The sequence below is a fragment of the Bos indicus x Bos taurus genome, chromosome 12 (genome assembly GCF_003369695.1).
Source record: "Bos indicus x Bos taurus breed Angus x Brahman F1 hybrid chromosome 12, Bos_hybrid_MaternalHap_v2.0, whole genome shotgun sequence".
NCBI classification, from domain to species: domain Eukaryota; kingdom Metazoa; phylum Chordata; class Mammalia; order Artiodactyla; family Bovidae; genus Bos; species Bos indicus x Bos taurus.
In genome coordinates, this window is record NC_040087.1 from 11317131 (window position 1) to 11339059 (window position 21929).

General features: G+C 36.6%; 1 protein-coding gene across 10 annotated transcripts in view; it reads left to right on the forward strand.

Annotated features, from left to right (window-relative positions):
* Positions 1-21929, forward strand: part of NAA16 (N(alpha)-acetyltransferase 16, NatA auxiliary subunit) — a 63904-nt gene that overhangs the window by 24811 nt on the left and 17164 nt on the right. For 9 of the 10 annotated variants that reach the window (XR_003513691.1, XM_027557133.1, XM_027557132.1 and 6 more), the window contains 3 exons: positions 4875-4981; positions 19539-19611; positions 21727-21896. Coding sequence is in view for 8 of the 10 variants with exons in the window: in XM_027557133.1 (XP_027412934.1) it covers positions 4875-4981; positions 19539-19611; positions 21727-21896 (350 nt within the window). In the remaining 2 variants the exon portion in view is untranslated. The remainder of the gene's footprint in view (positions 1-4874; positions 4982-19538; positions 19612-21726; positions 21897-21929) is intronic. The other variant, XR_003513692.1, reaches the window with a different exon arrangement.

The following is a 21929-nucleotide window of genomic DNA, read 5'->3' on the forward strand; positions in this document are numbered from 1 at the left end:
GAGCTTGGAGGAGCATTTCCCTAGTAAAAAAGTGTTTTCTGGAAAATGCTTGGACTCACATTTCTGTATCTTCTTTAAAAAAAAAAAAAAAAACAACAAAAAACAGTAAAGCAACTTGTCGAAATGTAGCTCACATACCATAAAATTCACTTTTTAAAGTGTGCAGCTCAGTGTTTTAGTATCCCCAGGGAGTTGCACACCCATCATTACTCTCTGGTTTCAGGAAATGGTCATCACTCCAATAAGAAAACTCATACCCATTAGCAGTCACTCCCAGCTCTCGCCCCTGCACCAGGCAGCCGCGGTCTAACTTTCTGTGCCTGTGGACTTGCCTGTTTCGGACATTTTGTGTAATTGGAGTCATACCGTGGGTGGCCTTTTGTGTATAGGGTAGGAAATAGATTTTTACTGAAAGATAGCCTGGAGCCAGCTTTGACTGTAAAATGTGATCTAGGTTAAAATGGAATGATTCTGGACCCTTTAGGATGTTCTGTGTTTGAAATGCTAAAGGGGTCTTTTTACAAGCACGGCCTTAGTTGAGGGCTCTTGAGGGCTTGGGCTTCAGGGTCAGCAACCATCATGTGAGGTTCTAACATAAACATGTGTTTACAAAGCTCTGGGGACCATATATAAAATTATGCAGCTACTTAATTGAACCTGTGCAACAGGTGACTACTTCATGAAGTTTTTTTGCCTGCTTAGAAATATTTTTATGTGTCATAAGAAAGGTATCTCAGCATTACCAAAGGCTACTAGTAAGATGTTTTCCTAGAAATGTGATGGGCCTTGAAGATACAAGTTTTGAAAAAGGCTTTCTGGTTTTTAAGTAAAAAGATTTATTACCAACAGATTAGTGAACACAGCCAAAGTCCTGAGGAGATTCTCCAACAGCCTGAAAAGTGTTATGAAAACAGAGCTTTTCAAAATACCTAGTTTAATTTATCGTGATGTATTAGTCTTCACTGGCCAAGGAGGGAGAAAGAGGGAAGGAGATGATCCAGAGTATTAAACAGAGAATGCTCATCACATTTTGCTCCTATTTTATTTTTGTTTCATTGGATTAGTTTTGTTTTTTATTGAGATATAATTGACATATTGTATGTTAAGGTGTATGAGGTATTGATATAATATACATTTATATATTCCAATATTACCACTGTAGTGTTAGCTGATACCTCCATTAGGTCACATGATTATCGTTTCTGTTTTGTAGTGAGAACATGCACCATTATTTAGAATAAATTTCCAGGTTATCAGATACTGTCTGATCTTGCTTTTGTTCACTATTTTAGTGGTGGTTTTGGGGAATATCAATTTTTATGTGAATCTGCTACATCTAATGAAGAATTAGCATAGCGTCTCTGAAGATAGAAAACTTGTTTTACAAGCTGCAGTTCTAAATAGGCACATAATAATTGATAGTTTTTTTTTTCCGCCTCTAAAGGAAAGCCTATGGGAGTCCTAGTAATTAGGAAGAAGGGAAGTTATTTTTGTGAATAAGTTTGTGAATAAGTTTTTCTTAATATAAAAAAATACATTTATGAGATGGGTAAATAGTAATTTGGGGATATAGTGTGTGACTGGGCAGTTGAGTAGCAGTATAGGCTTCTGGTTTAAACACCGTGTTCATATAGTTCCCAATAAAAGGGTCAAAACGGGCTTCAACTGAAAGGCCTTCTGCATGTCTCTGTCTTCTGGCCACCAGGGTTGCTTCCCCAGAGACAGCCATTATGACTAGTAGATGGTGTACTCGTCCAGAAATAAATTGTGCGTATGCAAGCAAAAGTATGTGTGTGAGGGCTTATGTGTAATTTTCCTTTTTCCTCTCCCTTTTGTACAAAAGGAGCATAGGTTGTTCTGTACCTGGTTTTCCTTTTCACTGGACTCTGTCTGGAGTTCAGTCCTGTATCAGTACAGAAGACCTTTTGCACAGTTGGAATAACAATTTAATGGGAGAAGAGGTTTTAGTGGGTACTTGAGAAAGGAATGCCTTGTTTTTTAAATGAGATCTTGCTAGTATCCTCTGAATAGGTTGAGATTTGAAGAGTTTTTAGAGTAGCCTCTGACATGAAGATAAAATGCCTATTGTCTCAGTCGATAATAGTGCATGTGGAAACACTTCTGACTTTAGAAATTCAACAGCTGTTAAATGTCAATGCGTGTGATGATAGACAGCATTTATTGAGTGGTTACTGTGTGCTTACACTCTATACTTTTCATCTCATGTGAGCCTTGAAAGAGTACTCTTGAGGCTGGTGATGGTATCCTCATCTTTGAGTGGATAATGTCACACAGGAAGTAAGCAATAGGGTCTCTGACCGCCTAGCACAATATTGTTAACCTTTGTTTTATATCAGAGCAAGTGCTGGAAAGATTTGATTTCTAAAACTAGTTTTTATTTTTGAGGAAATAATCATGTATATCCAACCCAAAGTGATATTTTCTGTAGTTTTGGCATACTTTGTATATAATCTTTTGAAAATCCCAGGTTATCAGTTCCGTTCAGTCGCTCAGTTGTGTCTGACTCTTTGCGACCCCATGGACTGCAGCACCCCAGGCTTCCCTGTCCATCACCAGCTCTCGGAGCTTGCTCAAACTCATGTCTATCGAGTCGGTGATTCCATCCAGCCATGTCATCCTCTGTCATCCCTTTCTCCTCCTGCCTTCAATCTTTCCCAGCATCAGGGTCTTTTCCAAGGAGTCGGTTCTTCGCATCAGGTGGCCAAAGTATTAGAGTTTCAGCTTCAGCATCAATCCTTCCAAGGAATATTCAGGACTGATCTCCTTTAGGATGAACGGGTTGGATCTCCTTGCAGTCCATGGGATTCTGAAGAGTCTTCTCCAGCACCACAGTTCGAAAGCATCAATTCTTCAGCACTCAGCTTTCTTTATAGTCCAGCTCTCACATCCGTACATGACTACTGGAAAAACCATAGTTTTGACTAGACGGACCTTTGTTGGCAAAGTAATGTCTCTGCTTTTTAATATGCTGTCTAGGTTGGTCATAGCTTTTCTGTGAGCAAGTGTCATGGCTGCAGTCACCATCTGCAGTGATTTTGGAGCCCAAAAAAAAAGGCTGTCACTGTTTCCATTGTTTGCCCATCTATTTGCCATGAAGTGATGGGACCAGATGCCATGATCTTCGTTTTCTGAATGTTGAGTTTTAAGCCAACTTTTTCACTCTCTTCTTTGACTTCCATCAAGAGCTCTTTAGTTCCTCTTCACTTTCTGCCATAAGGGTGGTGTCATCTGCATATCTGAGGTTATTGTTATTTCTCCCGGCAATCTTGATTCCAGCATGTGCTTCATCCAGCCCAGCACTTCAAGGTTATCAAGACTGCACAGGGTTATGAAGATTGCACAAAATTTTACTCTGGGTTAAATATATATCATTACTTCCTTAAAATCAAAAATAGTTTCAGAGATAAATCTTTCCAGTACTTCCTCTGTTACAAAGATTAGAGATCATCTGACAACAGCCTTTATAAGTAACAAATCTTGAACCTGTTTTTATGTTAGATAAATTTGTAATCCAATAAAATTTGAATTTCTCTTAATTTTTATGACATCTGTAATATGTTGAGTATGCATGTTTAGTTCAACAATGTTAGTCACAGCAGATAAAAACCACTTGGGTTGTTGAGTATTTTGGTAAAATGTCATGATTTCATAGAGAAGCATTAGGAAAATTCATTTCAGTAGTCTTACATTAGCTTAAACCATTCATGACCTATATATTTTTTTCTTTTGCATGGCCAGATCCATGCTCTTACAATTGTTAACCCTTACTGTCAAAAAGTTAGAGCCTTCATATTTAAAATTAATTTTGTTTTTCAGTTCTTTCTGCTTTTAAAAAGTGATACTGAAACTTTTTGGTAAGGGTTTAGCAATAATAGGAGATGTATTTACTTAATGTTACAAATGGGGTATTTATTTAATTCTAATGTTAGCATGCCCCAGGACACTGATGTCTTATGTTTGTTATTTTACTTAATTATCCATCTCGCCCACTAGAATGTTAATAAGTTCTATGAGGGCAGAATTAAAAAAATTTTTTTTGTTTTAATCACAGCTATATCTTGGATACTTGAAACAGTGCCTGGCACATAGTAGGTGCTTGATAGATGATTGTGGGACGAATGATGGAGTAAAGCATTAGTTGATCTGGAAGACATTTGTAAATATGTTAGTGTTTAAGAAGGTATTTTGACTACTACTTGCATACGGTGCTGGTCACAGTAGAACCCTTTTCTAAAGTTTGCAGAGTGCCTTCTGAGATGTCAGATAGTAGGGTTGAGCCTGTGCTGGTCAGTGAGATTAGGAAAGGTAGACTCCAGTACTCTTGCCTGGCAAATCCCATGGACGGAGGAGCCTGGTAGGCTACAGTCCATGGGGTCGATAGGAGTCAGACACGACTGAGCGACTTCACTTTCACTTTTCACTTTCATGCATTGGAGGAGGAAATGGCAACCCACTCCAGTGTTCTTGCCTGGAGAGTCATAGGGACGGGGAGCCTGGTGGGATGCCGTCTCTGGGGTCACACAGAGTCGGACATGACGGAAGGGAGTTAGCAGCAGCAGCAGACTGCATAGTAGGTTACTCTTCTTCAAAACTGCCTAGTTATTTTGCTTGCTGGTCTTTTGAGATGTTACTTGAAGATATTTTGAACCTATATCTAGGGGAAATAAACGTGCCAACTGAGATATTTGGTGTTACACTCTTTGGCAGTAACAAACAAGCAATGCTAACTTTTTGGGTTTAAACGTTGGATAGGGGAATTGTTGTTGCTGAAGAAGTTTTATTTTTATTTATAAAATAACTTTGAGAGCTGTTTCCATCAATTGAAGTTTAACAAAGTACACTTTTATTCCTAGGTGAAAAATTTAGAGAACTAATGGATAAGTTCCTGAGGGTTAACTTCAGTAAAGGCTGCCCGCCCTTGTTTACTACTTTGAAATCTCTGTATTACAATACAGAAAAGGTAAAATTTGGTCTTTATTCAGTTTTGCTGTAGTCTTTTTACTCACTTTATTATAGAAAGAGATTTTCTCTATTCAAGTAATGGTGTGCACCTTAGCTTAATAATAGATGAACTGAAATTATATGCATGTACTATAAGTAGTGTCAAAGGAAATGTCAGTCTGAAATTTACTGAGTAAGGGGCTTATAAGAACACTAAAAGGTTATTGTTTTTAATGGGTATACTTTTCTAGTGGAATTTTATTAATAAATTTGACATATTGTCACCAAAGGTCTATATTTAACTGTTTCACGATTAGTTATCTATTACTTAATAGTGTGATTGTGGATTTTTAAATTTGTATGCTTGCTTTTAAAGTTAGAGCATGGGTAATTGTTAGTGGAACAATAAAATCTAGGCACTATTTTAACTAACAGGCTACATTTTAATAAAGATAGGTTTAGCTGGTTTTCCCATGAAGAGTCATCCTTCTGCTTTTTAAAATTAGGAAATAGATGTGGTTTTATATTAGAAAGATAATTAGAAAATTAGAAGTTAATAGAAAATAAGTTATACTTCTATTTCCAAGTGTTGCTTCTTATTAAGATCTAAAACTCTTGTGTAAACAGTTTTTGAAAGTTGAATGGATAAGGAAGAGACTTTATTAGAAGAGCTAAATATTTTTAGTTAAACCTCATCACTTTACTTAGCTTTGACCGGTAATTATTTGCAACTTAGCATAATTATGAATAATAAGTTATTCAGAAAGGTCAGTGGTAGGTATACCGATTGACCCTTTCTTCCTTTGGCAGCAGGTTCATAAACTAAAAGGCACGACTCATAATATCTAGAGGGGAGTGGCTGAGGCTGGCTTGCAGAACTTCTGCACTCTCTTCCTGCCGCTGTGTACCCAGTCTCCTTGTCAGCTGGTCACATCCCCACTTCTAGAAAGATACCTATAGTGCCTGATCAGTAAGAAAGTATCATTTGCATTAAAAAAAAAAAACAAAACCAAAAGACCTTATAGTTCTTTTAATGTCTGTAGTATACTTTATTTGATTGTTATGGTATTGCTGTCGATTTTTCTTCTGTTGTCTTATTTTTTTTGAGTGAGTGATGTGTATGAAAACATGAAGCAGTGCCTAACAGTGGTTTCTGTAGGTTATTTAAATTAGCATTTGCCAAAGTGCTTCTTTTACTCATTTTGGCAAGGTTGACAAAGAAGAAAGAAGAGATGAAGTGTCGTCACTGTTAGTAATAAAGCGCATGTGTGTAACTGTCTTACAGCGAGTACTGAATACAGCAGTCCTTTCAGAATCTGTTCCTCTTAAAGCTGTCAGTGAGCTTTCCCTGGCTTTCTCAGTTTTCATAAGAGGCATAGACTTAAAACAAAAATCCCTTCAGTACTGATCCCAAATTACCATCATAAAGGTATTAAGCATTTGTTGATACTTTATAAATATTAGAAATTGCATTTTTAAAGAAGGCATTGAGGATGCATTGACCTGTACAGGAACCTGTGACATATATCTTTAGTGTTAATTTTTAAGCACACAGCAGGAATGTTTACCATATGTTTTTGATGTTTGAATTACAATGCAGAAATTTGAGTTTAAGTTGTCAGAACTTAGTATATTTTTTTAAAAAGTGTACAAGTATGGGAAATTCTTCTCAAATCATTTTGGCTGCATATATTTGTGATTACTCAAAGGGACATTTTTAAAATTTGCATATTTCTAATCAGCAGTGAGTCCTGATTTTTAGCAAGGGCTGCATTTTTTTTATTTAATAAACTTTTTTTAAAAAGTACTTATTTTTGACTGTGCTGAGTCTTCCTTGCTGCATGGGCTTTTCTCTCACTGTAGGGGGTCGGGGGCTGCTCTCCCTTGCAGTGCTCAGACTCTTCATTGTTGTGGCTTCTTTTGCTGCGGAGCGCAGGCCCTGGGGTGCTCGGGCTTAATGGTTGTGGCTCCCAGGCACAGGCTCAGTAGTCGTCAGTAGTCGTGGCTCTGGGCTTAGTTGCTCCCAGGCCTGTGGGATCTCCCAGATCAGGGATCAAATCTGTGTCCCCTGCATTGGCAGGTGGATTCTTTACCTCTGAGCCACCAGGGAAGCCCCTCCAGGGATGCAGGACTCTTTTTAACTCTTGAAGGATTTCAAAGAGGTTAAGGATGATGAACAATTACAATTGTTTTAATTTGTAAAATTCCAAGAGTAAAAAAATAATCCACGACGGGTACCATGGAAATAAAAGATGAGCCTTTGAAGTTAGCCTTGGATATAATACAGTTGTAGAAAAGTGTTTTAAAATGTCTCCAGCATTTTAAACTGTGAATGCACAATTTAAGAGCAATTTTCATGTAATTCCTTTCCAAATTTTTTTCCCTGTGAATTTATTTGTGATGTATATATGTAGCTATAGTAATTTTGACCATAAAAATTTTGTTTTTCCACCTAGCAATTTCACAGGGACTTCATGTTGTATTGTGTAGTCTTTGATTTCTTCTTTTTCATAACAACATAGTCTTTTATTAAAAGCATACCTCTAGTTATTGAACTTTGCTGTTAAAAAAAAAAGTCTTTGTACGCATAGTTTTTACTTAGGATTTTTCCCCCCATAAATTCTCAGAATAAGTTAATGGGTAAAAGGTATGAACATTCTGTTATTCTTGGTAAACACTGATATACTGATTTCTATAAGGCTGTAAACATCAGTTTGTATTGCTAGTAGCAAAGGTGTGTGAAAGGTTCACTATTTCCTCACCAGCATTAGGCAGTGTTAAATATTTTCTTGTGTTTGCTTTTCTCAGGAGATTTTTTTCTTTTAAATATAAAGAAGCTAAAATTTAATGTAACCAGATTTGTTGATCTTTATTTCTATCGTAGAACTTCACCTGTTGTTTTAAAAAAAGTTTGGAAAGTCCCCTTCGTCTCGAGCACTGCTTCACAAAGTGGGACGGGAGGGAATTAGGCCACCAGGGGGCATTTTGCGGTGTCTGGAGGCTTGATTGTCACTGTGGTGGCGGTGTGCTGCTTGATACTTCTGCAGTTCAGAGGACAGCCCCTATAAGAAAGAACTGCATAATCAGCAATTGGGCTAGATAACCCTTTGTTATTAGGGGCTGTCCAGTGTATGATAGGGTGTTTAACAGTGTCCTCGGAGAAGGCAATGGCACCCCACTCCAGTACTCTTGCCTGGAGAATCCCAGGGACGGGGGAGCCTGGCAGGCTGCAGTCCATGGGGTCGCTAAGGGTTGGACACGACTGAGCGACTTCACTTTCACTTTTCACTTTCATGCATTGGAGAAGGAAATGGCAACCCACTCCAGTGTTCTTGCCTGGAGAATCCCAGGGACGGGGGAGCCTGGTGGGCTGCCCTCTATGGGGTTGCACAGGGTCGGACACAACTGAGCGACTCAGCAGCAGCAGCAGTGTCCTTGGCCTCTGCTGCTCGGATGTCAGTAGCTTACCCCCGTTAACAGCTTTATTGAGATACAGTTCTCATACCATAAAATTGATGTATTTGAAGCTTACAGATTCACTGATTTTTAGTATATTCAGAGTTTTCTAACCATCAACATGATTTTAGAAACCTCCCATTCATATTTGCCCACTCCCACTCTCCCAGTCAGGCAACCACTAGTTTACTTTCTGTTCATGGATTTGCCTATTCTGAATATTTCATACAAACAGAATCAAACTATAGGTGGTTTTTTCTCTCTCTAGTGTCTTACACTTAGCATTAAATATTTTCATCCCGGTGGTAACATGAGCACTTCTCCTCTTACGTCTAAATAATGTCCCATTGTATGGCTGTAGAGCATTTTATCTATCACTTGATGGACATTTTGGTTGTTTGTATCTTTTGATTAGTACCCATATTGCTGTGAACATTTGTGTAAAGTTTTTTGCATGTACACGTTTTCATTTCTCTTGGGTGTATATACTCCAGGAGTGGAATGGCTAAGTCAAATGCTAACTGCATGTTTAAACTTTTTGGAAACTGTCAGGTTCTTTTCCAGTGTGCTGCTACCATTTTACATTCCCACAAGTAGTCTATTAGGATTCTGATTTCTACACATCCTCACCAGCGATCCACCTCTTACTGTATGATGTTTGATTCTAACCTACATCCTAGTGGGTGTGAAGTGGTTTGCATTTCCCTGATGACTGATGATTTTAAGCATTTTTTCAAGTGCTTGTTGGCCATTTGTATATCTTCCTTGGAGAAATGTCAATTCAGGTTCTTTGCCCAGTTTTTAATTGGGTTATTTATTTTTTATTATTAATTTTAAGTTTTTAAATATATACTAGAAACAAGTTTCTTATCTGACATATGATATTTGAAATAATATAAATATTTGAAAATATTTTCTACTCTTCTGTGGATTGTCTTTTTCCTTTCTTGAAAGTGTCTTGATAAACCCCATTTTATCTTTTTTCCCTTGTGTTGCTTGTGCTTTTGTGTTGTATATTAAGAAACCGTGTCCAAATACGGGGTCGTGAAGATGTATACATGTTTACTCCTGAGTTTGTACCTTTGGTTCTTATGTTAAAGTGTGATGCATTCTGTGTTCATTTTTGTGAGGTGGGAGTCCAGCCTCATTCCTTTGCATTGTCTGTCCACTTTCCTACCACCATTTACTTTTTTTTCCCCTGAAAGGCTACATAGCCGTGTTGAAAATGAGTAGACCGTGGATATGAGGGTTCGTCTCTGGGCTCTCTGTGTGTCCACCTTAGGCTGTATCATACTGTCTTGCTTACTACAGCTCTCGGGTAGTTTTTTAAATTAGGAAGTGTGAATATTCCTTGTTCTTTTTTTTAAATCTTCTTTTGGCCATTAAGGGTTTATTTTCATTTGAATTTTAGGATCAGTTTTTCAGCTTCTACAGAGGCCAGCTGGGATTTTATAGGGATTGCTTTGAATCTGTAGATCACTTTGGGAATTTCCATTATGGGAACTCCCATTTTCATCTTAACACAAGTGTTTCCATCTGTGAACATTGGTAGTCTTTCCATTTATTTAGAGTGTCCCTAATTTCTTTGAACAGTGTTTTGTAGTTTTCAGTGTACCTCTTATACATCTTTCGTTAATTCATTCCTAAGTATTTTACTTTTTTATGCTATGCTGGGTAGAATTATTTTCTCTTTATAAGTTTCAGGTGCACATGTTGAAACTTACAGAGCCAGTTATAATTTGATGTCCGTGTACATTGTAATCTGTTCACTACCGCAAGCCTAGTTACCACCCGTCAGCATACAGCTGAGCCCCTTCACTCATTTCACACTCACCCCAACTCCCTTCCCTCACTAGTCTGTTACCTGTATCTATCAGTTTTTGTTTTATTTTGTTCTTTTTTAAAAGTCTGTGTGTGAGCGAAATCATGTGACATTCGTCTCTCTTTGACTTATTTCACTTAGCATAACACTGTCGAGGTCCATCCATGTTGTGGCAAATGGTAAGATGTCATTCTTTTTTATGGCTGAGGAGAGTAATAGTCCATGTATCACACCACATCTTTATCCATTTATCCGTTGATGGACATCTAAGATGTTTCCATATTTTGGTTATTGTAAATAATCCTGCAGTGAACACAGAGGTGCATCTGTCTCTTTGGATTAGTGTTCTTGTATTCTTTGGGTTGAGATTATTTTCTTAATTTAATTTTTCAGTTTTTTTTTTTTTTCTTGCTAGTAAGTAGATTTTTTTTTTATATTGTTATATTCTGCAGCCTTGATAAATCTGTTTACTAGTTGTTACAGTTGGTATAATGAATTCCTGTCATGCACAAATAGAAAGTTTTATTTCTTCCTTTACAATTAGTATCCCTTTTATTTATTTTTTGGACTATTTGTTCTGTCTAGAACCCCCAATACATGTTGAATAGAAATGATAAGAATTGACGATTTTGTCTTGTTCTTAGTCTCAATGGGAATGTGTCTAGTCTTTCTCCATTAAATATTGTTTTAACTATGGATATGTTTGTATATGCCATTTATGATGTTGAGGAAGTTCCTTCCTACTTCGGGTTTGTTGAACATTTTTGTTTTGAAAGGGTGTTGAATTTTATCAGATTCTTTTTCTATGTTTATTGAGATGATCATGTGTTATTTTTTATTCTGTGGATAATTATGTCATACAGTAATTGATTTTCAGATGTTAAACAGCTTTGCATTAGTGGGATAAAACCCACTTGGTCATGATGTGTAATTCTTTTTATGTGTTGCTAGGTTCAATTTGAAAGTGAAAGTTGCTCAGTCGTGTCAGACTCTTTGTGACCCTATGGAATCCATGGAATTCTCCAGGCCGGAATACTGGAGTGGGTAGCCTTTCCCTTCTCCAGGAGATCTTCTCAACCCAGGTATCAAACCCTGGTCTCCCACATTGCAGGTGGATTCTTTACCAGCTGAGCCACAGAGGGAGCCCAGGAATAGTGGAGTGGGTAGCCTGTCCCTTTCCAGAGGAACGTCCAGACCCAGGAATCAAACCAGGGTCTCCTGCATTTGGGATTCCCTGGGGGGCTACAGTCCATGGGGTTGCAAAGAGTTGGAGACAACTGAGCGACTTGACTTCAGGTTCAATTTGCTAGAGTTTTATAGCGGATTTTTGTATCTGAATTTCTAACAAATACTGTGTAATGTCTTTGGCTTTGATATATCAGGGTAATAATGACTTTATAATGAGGTGGGAAATTTTCTCTCCTTTTTTCTTTTTTTTGAGAAGTTTGTGAAGATTGGTGTTGGTGTTAAATATTTGGTAAAATTTACCAGTGAAGCTGTCTGGGGCTGTACTTTTCTTTGTGGGTTGTTTTTGATTACTTGTTTCAACTATTTATTATTATTCATTTCTATTTCTTCTTATTTGGTTTCTGAGATTTGTTTTTCTAGAAGTTTGTCCATTTAAATGGTCCAGTATTGGCATATAATTGTTAATCATATTTCTTTATAATCATTTTACTTCTATGAAGTCAGTAATAAGTAGTGCTTTTCTTTGATTTCCAGTTTTAATAACTTGAGTCTTTTTTTCTTGGTCAGTGTAACTAAAGGCAGCCAGTTTTGTCAGTCTTTTCTGAAGGCTAAGTTTTCGATTTGTTGACCCCTCCCTCTGTTTCTATTTCACTAGTCTTCAAATCTGGTCTTTATTATATCCTTACTTCTGCTGGTTTTACATTTAATTTGCTCATCTTTTTGCAATTGCTTTTTAAAAAATTTATTTATTTTTAATTGAAGGATAAATCAAGGTTACAGCATATACTTTAAAAATATTTTGGGGGGCTTTTAAAAGAAACCAAAGTGACCCTGGTAAGAGGTGGAAATTAATTCTGGACTTCCATTTTCACCTATAGGGGAAAGTACTTGGCAGTTTGCTTAGCTGTTCACTGTGTCAGACTCTTGAGTGAACGCAGTGAATCATCACGGTTTGCATGGGTGGTTACAGGTACATTTGATTCCATAGCATCTGGACACCGATGCATAGGTGCGCTGAACATGGGTGAGAACATGGAATCTGAGTGCTTGGTGAGACAGACTGGTGAAGCGCAGCTGTCTCAACAGAAAACGTATGGCTGTCCATACACGGGAAGGGAAGGTAGGCTGCTTCTAAGACAGCCTTTCTTTCTTGTGTTAAATCTGCCCATAACTGTGAAAATATGTCAAGATCCTCATTCAGCTGAAGGACCTGTTGAGGTATTTGTGACCTTTAGAAACCGATGACAGTAGGCCCAAAGAGTTACAGAACACTTGGCCTGTTCACTGCAGAAAGAGAATCATCGTGAACATTGTTGAAATATGTCTGTGGAAAGTACTGAATTGTTTGGCTCTGGTTACTGGGAAACACCTATAGTTTGTTGCTGGAGGTGGAGGTAAATTAAGATGTTGATCCTGGAATATATTGTCTCTAAGTATCTTTGTTTCTTTCTTTTGAATTAACTCAGGTGGGTATAAAATTGAGTTTTGTGTCTATTTACTAACTAACTTTAATTGTGAAGGTAAGTTAGGGGAGAAAATGAAGTTTCAGAGTTCTGTCATCATTATAAAAATGACATCACAGTTAATGGACAAGCAGAATGATTCTAAGAATGCTTTATTTCCTATATACTTCTGGAAAACTAGGTGTTTTAGAAAACTATATATGGGAGTAATTACCAAGGAAAGCAAGAGTTTGATTTGTATTTAAGGGCAGTATAAGGGATTTTTTCTTAGATGCCCCAAATAATAGAAGAACTACATTAAGAATGTTTCTTAGATTCTGCAGACTGAGGAGGAAGAAGAGAAGAAAAACAGAAAGAGGGGAGTTGCTCTGGCGTAGGGGGTGACTTTGTAAAGGCTCATGGCCAGGAGGAGGTCCCTGAGCTTGAGCCTGCTCTCAGCCTGAGACAGCAGACAGCCACTATTCCTAGGGCTCTCCTGGAGAAGAGGCTGGTGTCAGAATAAAACACTGTCCTATCTGCCGTCCTCTTATCCCGCCTCCCCACACCAGGCTCTTTCTAGCTCTGTCCACTCCTCTTATAAAAGCCCTTTTGTCTAACTGCAGATCTTATGGACACTGGTTCTTTCTGTGGCAACAGCCAGCTCACAGCACTAAATATAGCCCTTTCCCCCTTCTGCAATAATTATTGCAAATACAGTCTCTCTGAAAAAAGGAAAAAGAAAATTTCTTAGAATCCTGGATTTCTCACTAAAGGAAAAAAATTCTGTTGTTAAAAATTCCAAAAGGCATTATTTGCAGTGGTAACAGTGTCAGAGTTAGTATTTTTCAGATATGCTGATCAACCGTTAATTGTAATGACGTTCATGAATTCATTTCTTGTTTAAAAACAATTAAATTTTGGGAGAGGGAAATAAAAGCAAGTACTTTTCCTACCTGGGAAAGTGTCTTAGTATAGTGTCATGTCAACTTATTCATTAATCCCTTTTACAATTTTTGCCGAATCTATGTAACAACTACAGTGTTATTTATTTAGTATTTTTCACCAAATTTGATTATTTTTTTTGTCTTTCATAAAAGCCAGATGTGTGTTAATACAGTTTCTATAGTCATAAAGTAAAAATCTAATATTAAAATATAACTTTAAAAGTTTCAGTTGGTGAATTAGCTGCGTGGTCACCCTTTGGGAAATATTGGTATAGGGAAAAGAGAATTGCTGTGGAATCAAGCCTGGTTTGGAATCCTGACTCCATCACATATTTGCGTGAGCACTTCCCTGATTCTGTTTCTGGATTATAAAACTGGAGCAATTAATACTGAAAGAGTTGATGTGTGCTTTAATTAAATGATTAAGTTTGTAAATTCCGCTCTCTCACCATCCGCACCCCGTCACAGGTCATCTCTGCAAGAAGTTACTTTCATTTTAGTGTCATAGTTCTTGGACAGTTCAGCTAGCTGCTTGGGGACCAAAATTGTCCCTTATGTTAATTGTATATTTATTAGAAATTAATCCAGTTTTGGTCCTTGTTGATAAACTCTTGTGCTTGGTTTTCTCATTTGGATTAAAAAAATTTGAAAAGACAGTTTCAGTGGCTTTCATGTTTTACAGTAACATTTTAAACTCGATCTGTATTTATATTGTGAAAAATTGTGTGTCGTATATGTGTTGTAGGACTTTGTTTTAACGTTAATAAAGAATTCTTTTAACTCATATATAAGAAAAGCTGGTTAAGGGCAATCAATAATTCAGGGGAATTATCTACAATAGTCACATTTGCCCATGTTAGATTTGGTTAGCAAAAGCAAAGCTTTTTCAATTCTGGTCAAATATAACTGTTAGAAGAAAGTATTTAAATCAGGAGAAGGTGGTTGAACTTTGAAATATTTTCAGTTCATAGAAAATTTTGTATGATTTTAAACTATTTTAAGGCTTGAAGTTTTATTGTGATATTAGATACCTAATGTGAGTAGATTGGACTTCTTGATTTAAATGCCAGTGGAAATACTGTTTTCAAGACTAGCCATTACTTATTAAGTTGTAGAAGAAAGAAGTTGAATATACAGTTATATTGTACAATTGACTATAGTTATATGGTATACAATTATATAATTGAATATATAATTATACAGTATAATTGCAATGTAAATGGTAAGTAAACTTGAAGTAAAATGGATCCTTTATACCTCAGTAAAACTCCTTAGACTAACTTTCATAGATAAGTTTGGAAAATTGAATTTTTTAGTTAATTACTTAGTGAGTGACTATAATAACACATTTTTTAGATTCAATATATATGCCAGGTAAACCAGGAAGGACAGTGATCTTTGCAGTTTTTTATTTAGAACATTTCATGTGAACTTTCCATTACCTTGATTTATTCCCTCAATTAAATCTTGTTTTTGAGTTCTGAAGCTAGAGATTCTATTTTATTCAGTAGTATTTGCACTCTTTTATTAAGAGTGTAACATTATTATGTGTAACTTCAGTATTTTGTTGTACTTTTTAAAATTATTAAAACTAATTTTTAAAATGTATTCCACCCTAGAGATGCAAAAAGGTACACCCTTACTTAAAAGTCTACTCTAGCTGCAGTTTTAGTAACTGCCAGTAGATGGTAGTGGAAGTTCATGAAAAACTTTTTGCTTCTGTAAGTTGAGTGCTGAATTTCCGTAAGTTGAACCTGAAGGTTTTTTTAAAGTTACACATACTCTGAATGAAATTAGTCCTGATGGCTTAAAAATGCCTAATACTTTTTATTTTGCTTAATAGTAATAGTCTTATTGCAGCATTTTAAAAAAATCAGTTCTCAAACCCTAGGGTATATTAGAATTATTTATAGAGGGTTTGCTGAAAATGTTGCTAGACTCAGTTTCTGATTCTCTAAATGTGGGGTTTGCTCAGAAATTTGCATGCCTACAGATTACCAGGTCATGCTGATGTTAACATTTATGATATTAATGGTCAGAGGATTGTGCTTTTTGAACCACTTTTGTCATTGTTTTATGTGGCGAAATACACTTAACCTAAGGTTTACCATGTTGACCATTTTTAAGTGTATGATTTAACGGTATTAAATACATTCACCTTTTTTTGTAACCATGACCACCATCCATCCCCATAACTCTTTTTATCTTGTGGCACTATTAATAAAACTCTGTACCCATTAAATAGTAACTCTGTTTTTCCCTCCCTCTAGCCCCTAGCAACCACTATTAAACTTTACAGCTTTATGATTTTGACTACTCTGAGCAACTCATAAAGTGGAATCATATGGTATTTGTCTTTTTGTGACTAGATTATTTCCTTTTGCATAATGTTCATCCGTGTTGTAACACATTGCAGAATTCTTTCCATGGCTGAATAATACCTGTCATATGTCTCCCCCACATTTGGGTTGCTTCCGCGTTTTGACAGTTAAGAGCAATGCTGTGTACATGGGTGTACAGATATTTCTTGGAGACCTGCTTTCAGTTTGTTTGGATCTATAGCAGAAGTAGAATTGCTGGGTCGTTTGGTGGTCCTGTTTTTAATTTTTTGAGGCACTGCCGTACTGTTTCCACGGCAGCTGTACCATCTTCCACCAGTAGTGCACAGTTTCCATTTTTTTTTTACATCCTTGTCTGCAGTTGTTATTTTCTGTTTTTTGTTTGTTTTTAGATAGCCATCCTCCTGGGTGTGAGGTGGCATCTCATTGTAGTTTTGACTTGTATTTCCTTAATGACTGGTAATGTTGCAAATCTTTTCATGTGCTTACTGGCTGTTTGTATATCTTTGGACAAATGTTTGTTAAGTATTTTATCAAACATTGAATGGGGTTTTTGTTGTTGAATTTTAGTTCTCTTTGTATTTTGGATACTAAGCTCTTACTAGATACATGATTTGCAAATATTTTCTCCCGTTCTGGGGGTTGCCATTCTGTGGATGGCATCTGGTTGTACACATTTTTCACTTTTCATGAAGTCTAATTCGTCAATTTTTTCTTTTGTTCCCTGGGCCTTTGGTGTTAAATCCAAGAAATTGTCAAACCTGATACTGCGGAGCTTTTGTCCTGTGTTTTCTTCTAAGACTTTCATTATTTTAGGTCTTTGGTCCTTTGGGTTAATTTTTGTATGTGGAATTAGGTTAAGTTCACCTTCATTCTTCTGCAAATGGACATCCAGTTCTCCCAGTCCATTTGTTGAAAAGACTTTTATTTCTCCATTGATTGGTCTTGACACTTGTAAAAAATCACCAATGTGAGCATTGTTTCTGGACTCTAGATTCTATTCCATTAGTCTCTATGTCCATCTTTATGCTAATACCACAATGTATTTTTTTTTTTTAATTACTGTAACTTTGTAGTATGTTTTGAAATCAGAAGTGAGTCTTCTTGGTTTTCTTCTTTTTAAAGATTGTTTTGGCTATTTGGATTCTTTGAGAGTCCAAATGTTAGTTTTAGAACGGGCTTGTCTATTTCTGGGAAAAAACATTGGGATTTTGATGAAGATAGCATTGAGTTTATAGGTCTATTTGGGTAGTATTGATATTTTAATAATATTAAAATTTCTAGTTCATAAATATGGGATGTGTTTCCATTTATTTATGTCATCTTGAATTTTTTTCAGCAGTGTTTTATAGTTTTCATTGTACAAGCCTTTCACTTCCTTGGTTAAGTTTATTTCTAAGCATTTTATTCTTTTTGATGCTATTGTGAAAGAAGTTGATTTAGTAATTTCCTTTTCAGATTTTTTATGTGTGAAAGTGCAGCTGATTTTTGTGTATTAACTTTCTGTGTCTTGCTGTTTTTTTGGGAAATATCTGCAGAGAAAGTTTTACTTCTTCTTTGTGTACAGTTTGGATGCCTTTTATTTCTTTTTCTAGCCTTCCAGCAGGAGGACTTGCAGAACCGTGTTGAGTAGATGTGATGAAAGCAGGCATCCTTGCCTGGTTGTGTATCTTAGTAGTAGAAATACTTTCAGTCTCTCCCCTTTGAGTCTGATTTTCGCTGTGGGTTTTTCATGTTTGTCATCAATTATATTGATATAATTTCCTTCTGTTCATGGTTCAATAACTGTTTTTATAATGAGAGTGGTGAAATTCATCACATACTTTCTGTGCAACAATTAAGATAATTACGTGGGGTTTTGTCCTTCATTTTGTTGATATGGCATGTTATACTAATCAGTTTTTAAGGTAAACTGTCCTTGCATTCCAGGAATAATTCCTCCTGGTCACGGTGTGTGATCCTTTAGCATGCTGCTGAGGCCTATATGCTAGTATTTTGTTGAGGATCTGCATCCGTATTCATCATGAGTGTTGGTCAGTAGTTTTCTTGTGGTGGATTTTGGTATGAGAGTAATGCTGGCATTGCGGAATGATTTTGGAAGTGTTCCCTTCACTTCAGTTTTTTGGGAAAGTTTGGTGTTAGTTTTTAAACTGTTCAGTAGATTTTACCATTGAAGCCATAGGGTCCGGGGCTCTTCTTTGTTGGTAGGTTTTGATTTCTTGTTCAATCTCCTTACTAGATATAGGTCTATTCAGATTTTAATAAACATTCTTTTAAAATGATCTTTGTTTAAATATCTTATTAAAATAATACAGCATTATTGTTACTTTTTTTTAAGACTGTATTCATATTCCACTACCCTAATCCATTTGGTCATATTTTCAGTAATGAGTGTAAATTCTTTCTTTTTTTTGTTTATGTTACGTATTTCCCCCCACTGTTAATATATTGTCCCATGTATTCCTTATTGCCCTTCTATCTGAGAGAATTACACCATATAGTGCAGTATTCTTATCAGAAAGATATATAGGCCTGAGAAGTGTTTTAATTTGGTATTTTGTTTTTTGACTGCTTTCAGTGGGACGGTATTAAAATAATTCTATATTGATCACATACTGTTATAAATTTTAATTGTTTTTCTTCACTTTTGACCTTTGTTTTTCTGAAGTTCATAAATAAGATGGCTATATTTTCTGATGTATTCTGAACAGGTAACATCAACAGACATTTAAAACAAACTGTACACAGAAGCTGCTTTTTTCCTGCGACTTCTAACTCATGTCACTTTTCTTTTGTACTTGCTGGGCATAGCATGTTTGCAGTGTAGCTTATGATCTTTTAGTCCTACCTAAGTATAGCATTGGAATGAAAATTTATTCAAATAATCACTGAAAACAGTTTAAACCTTTAATTACGAGTTTACTTAACTTTTTCCATCAACTCACTGTGTAGTTTAGATTATTTCACTTGACTTTTTTTTTTGTATTGACATTTTAGAAAATCTGAGAATATAATGGCTTACAACTTCACCCTGTGACAGTGGGAAGCAAAAAGCGATAAACTTAATAAATTATACAGATGTGTTCTTTGGCCAAAAAGGAGTATGTGGTAACTAGTGATAATTTGTCCATTAGTTTCATAATTTGAAACTCGATATTGAGATGAGAAATTAATGAGATTCTGTTTTACTATTAATAAAGAGAGCAGTACATTTTCTGTGTTTTTCTCATTTTCCTTCCAACATGGAGGGTGGGAGTGGGGAAAGCAAGCATCTCAATTTATAGTTAATTTATTGTTCTGAAATAAACTGTATATTGTTTCCAAATCTAATCCATAAAAAATAAAATACTATTAAAGATTTTTTAAAACTATGTTTCTTTAACAGATTTCCATAATCCAGGAGCTGGTTACTAATTATGAAACCTCTCTTAAAACGTGTGACTTTTTTAGCCCTTATGGTAAGTTTAAATTAGATTGAGTTGAAATTTGATTATTCATTTCAGTCCATTTTTAATCACTTACGGTAAAATTGTGTTCATTATGTGCTACATGATAGCTGTTCACTAGTTTTTTAATTAGTGAATGAAATGAGAAGAGCACTTGCAACCTAAAGTAATTAAAAATTTCCATAGTCTTGTGATGTGGGAATTAACCTCATTTTAATATGAGTAAACAGAATCCCACGTGGTTGAGTAGCTTGACCAAGATCCAGTAGTTAATGTTAAGATGTGTTTTTCCTGACTTCCTAGTTTTTTGTTCTTTCTACTTTTATGTTTGTGTGCTCAGTCATGTCCGACTCTTTGCGACCCCGTGGACTGTAGCCCGCCAGGCTTCTCTGTCCATGGGATTCTCCAGGCAAAAATATTGGACTGGGTTGCCATGCCCTCCTCCAGGGGATCTTCTGACCCACGGATTGAACCCACATCTCCTGCTTTGCAGGTGGATTCTTTACTGCTGAGCCATGGGGGAAGCCCTAATGTGTCTTCCACAAAATTAACTCTCATACCACATATCTTAACACCTAGTCCACATGCAAATTTTCCTCATTATTTAAAAAAATGTGTAATTGGTTTCTTTGAATCTGGATCCAGCTTAGGTCCACAGTTTACATTTGTTTGTTATGTTTCTGATATTCTTTTAATCTTGGGTGGTACTGTCCTGTCTTTCCTTTCTCCTCTTTTTTAAAGGCTGTTTGTTGAAAGGTCATTTGTCTCGTGGAACGCACCATGCTTTGAATTTTGCCAATTGTTTTCTCATGGTAGTGTTTAATACATCTTGCTGTCTTCCATATTTCTTACAAACTTCAAGTTAGATTTATAGGCTCTTTTTTTTTTCCTTTCTTGCATGTTGTGCTGTACAACATACAAGATCTTAGTTCCCCGACCAGGGACTGAACCCTTGCCCCTGCAGTGGAAGCACAGAATCCTGAGCACTCTTCCTCTGGGGAAGTCCCCTAGGTTTATAGGCTCGATTAGATTTGGGTTCCATGTGAATACTTCATAGGTGACACTTTGAACTTCCTGTTACAGCACATCTGAAGGCCGAAGGCATTCTCGTTGTCTCTCTCTTTGTGAAACTAAGATTCATCAGAATTTAGATGTTTGTCAGCCTAATCTGGCCATGCAGTCAGTGTTTCTTAGTGGTCACTTACCTGATGATTTTTGCAGCCACTGCAAAAATTGCCTTGATCCCTTATTTCATTCTGATCATCATTCCTTCTGCATTTATTAATACTAGCTGGAGTTCTTGTAAAGAACTTTTCCTCCTCAGATATTTGACCCCCCCCCCTGAAATACAGTGTATATAAGAGGAGCAAGATAAATGCTTGGCTCTTTGCTCATATTTATTATTTGTGTCTTAATTTATGTTAATTTGTGTGTTTGCATTGTCGTTTCATTCGGTCAGCTAGTCTAGGAGACCTTCTTGTCTTCTGAGGTAACATGAGTAAATTCTCCTTTCTGCTCTTCCTACCTCGTTTTATACCTGTGTGTCTTCCCTTCTGATACCCATTTTGAGAGCTAGGTGTTTCTTATTTATTCTTCTGTAGTTTCAGGGCACAGAATGGGGAGCCAGATAGAGGTCAGATGGTTGGTTGTGACAATCTGGTCAAGAGTGTACCCTCCTGATACCCTTCAACTTTGGGTTTCCCTGGTCTGTGTTGAGGCCTGGACGGTCCACGTAAGCTCTGGCAGTTCTTGCCTCTGTGGAAGTTTTACCGTGGTGGTTAGGGACGTGTTTTCTCCAGGCTGTTTTCCTTGGTTTTTCCTGGACCTGCTGCCTTAATGCTGTCTGCCTGAGAATCCGTAGAGTTAGGTTGATCTGCCTCTTCTCCCAGACTGTTTCCTTGGCATGAGGTGTGGGTAGAAGCTTGGGAAAGCAGCGTCTTTGCTCTGCTCGGCTACTGCTTCCTGAACTTTGTGACTTGAGGTTGTATCTCTTTCTGTTGAAATTGGTCATTTTTACTAGATTTTTATTCTAATAGTAATTGATTTCATTATGCATTGGGAGAAAGAAAGCAAGTGAGTTGCTTCACTTTGCCTCATTCCTTATAATAATTTTGTGTTTGATTGCAGAGAATGGGGAGAAGGAACCCCCAACGACACTACTCTGGGTTCAGTACTTCCTGGCACAGCACTTTGATAAGCTTGGGCAGTATTCTTTGGCTTTGGATTATATTAATGCTGCAATTGCTAGCACTCCAACTCTAATAGAATTATTCTATATGAAAGCAAAAATTTACAAGGTAAAATCTTGGTCATGTTTTTTGAATAGTTAA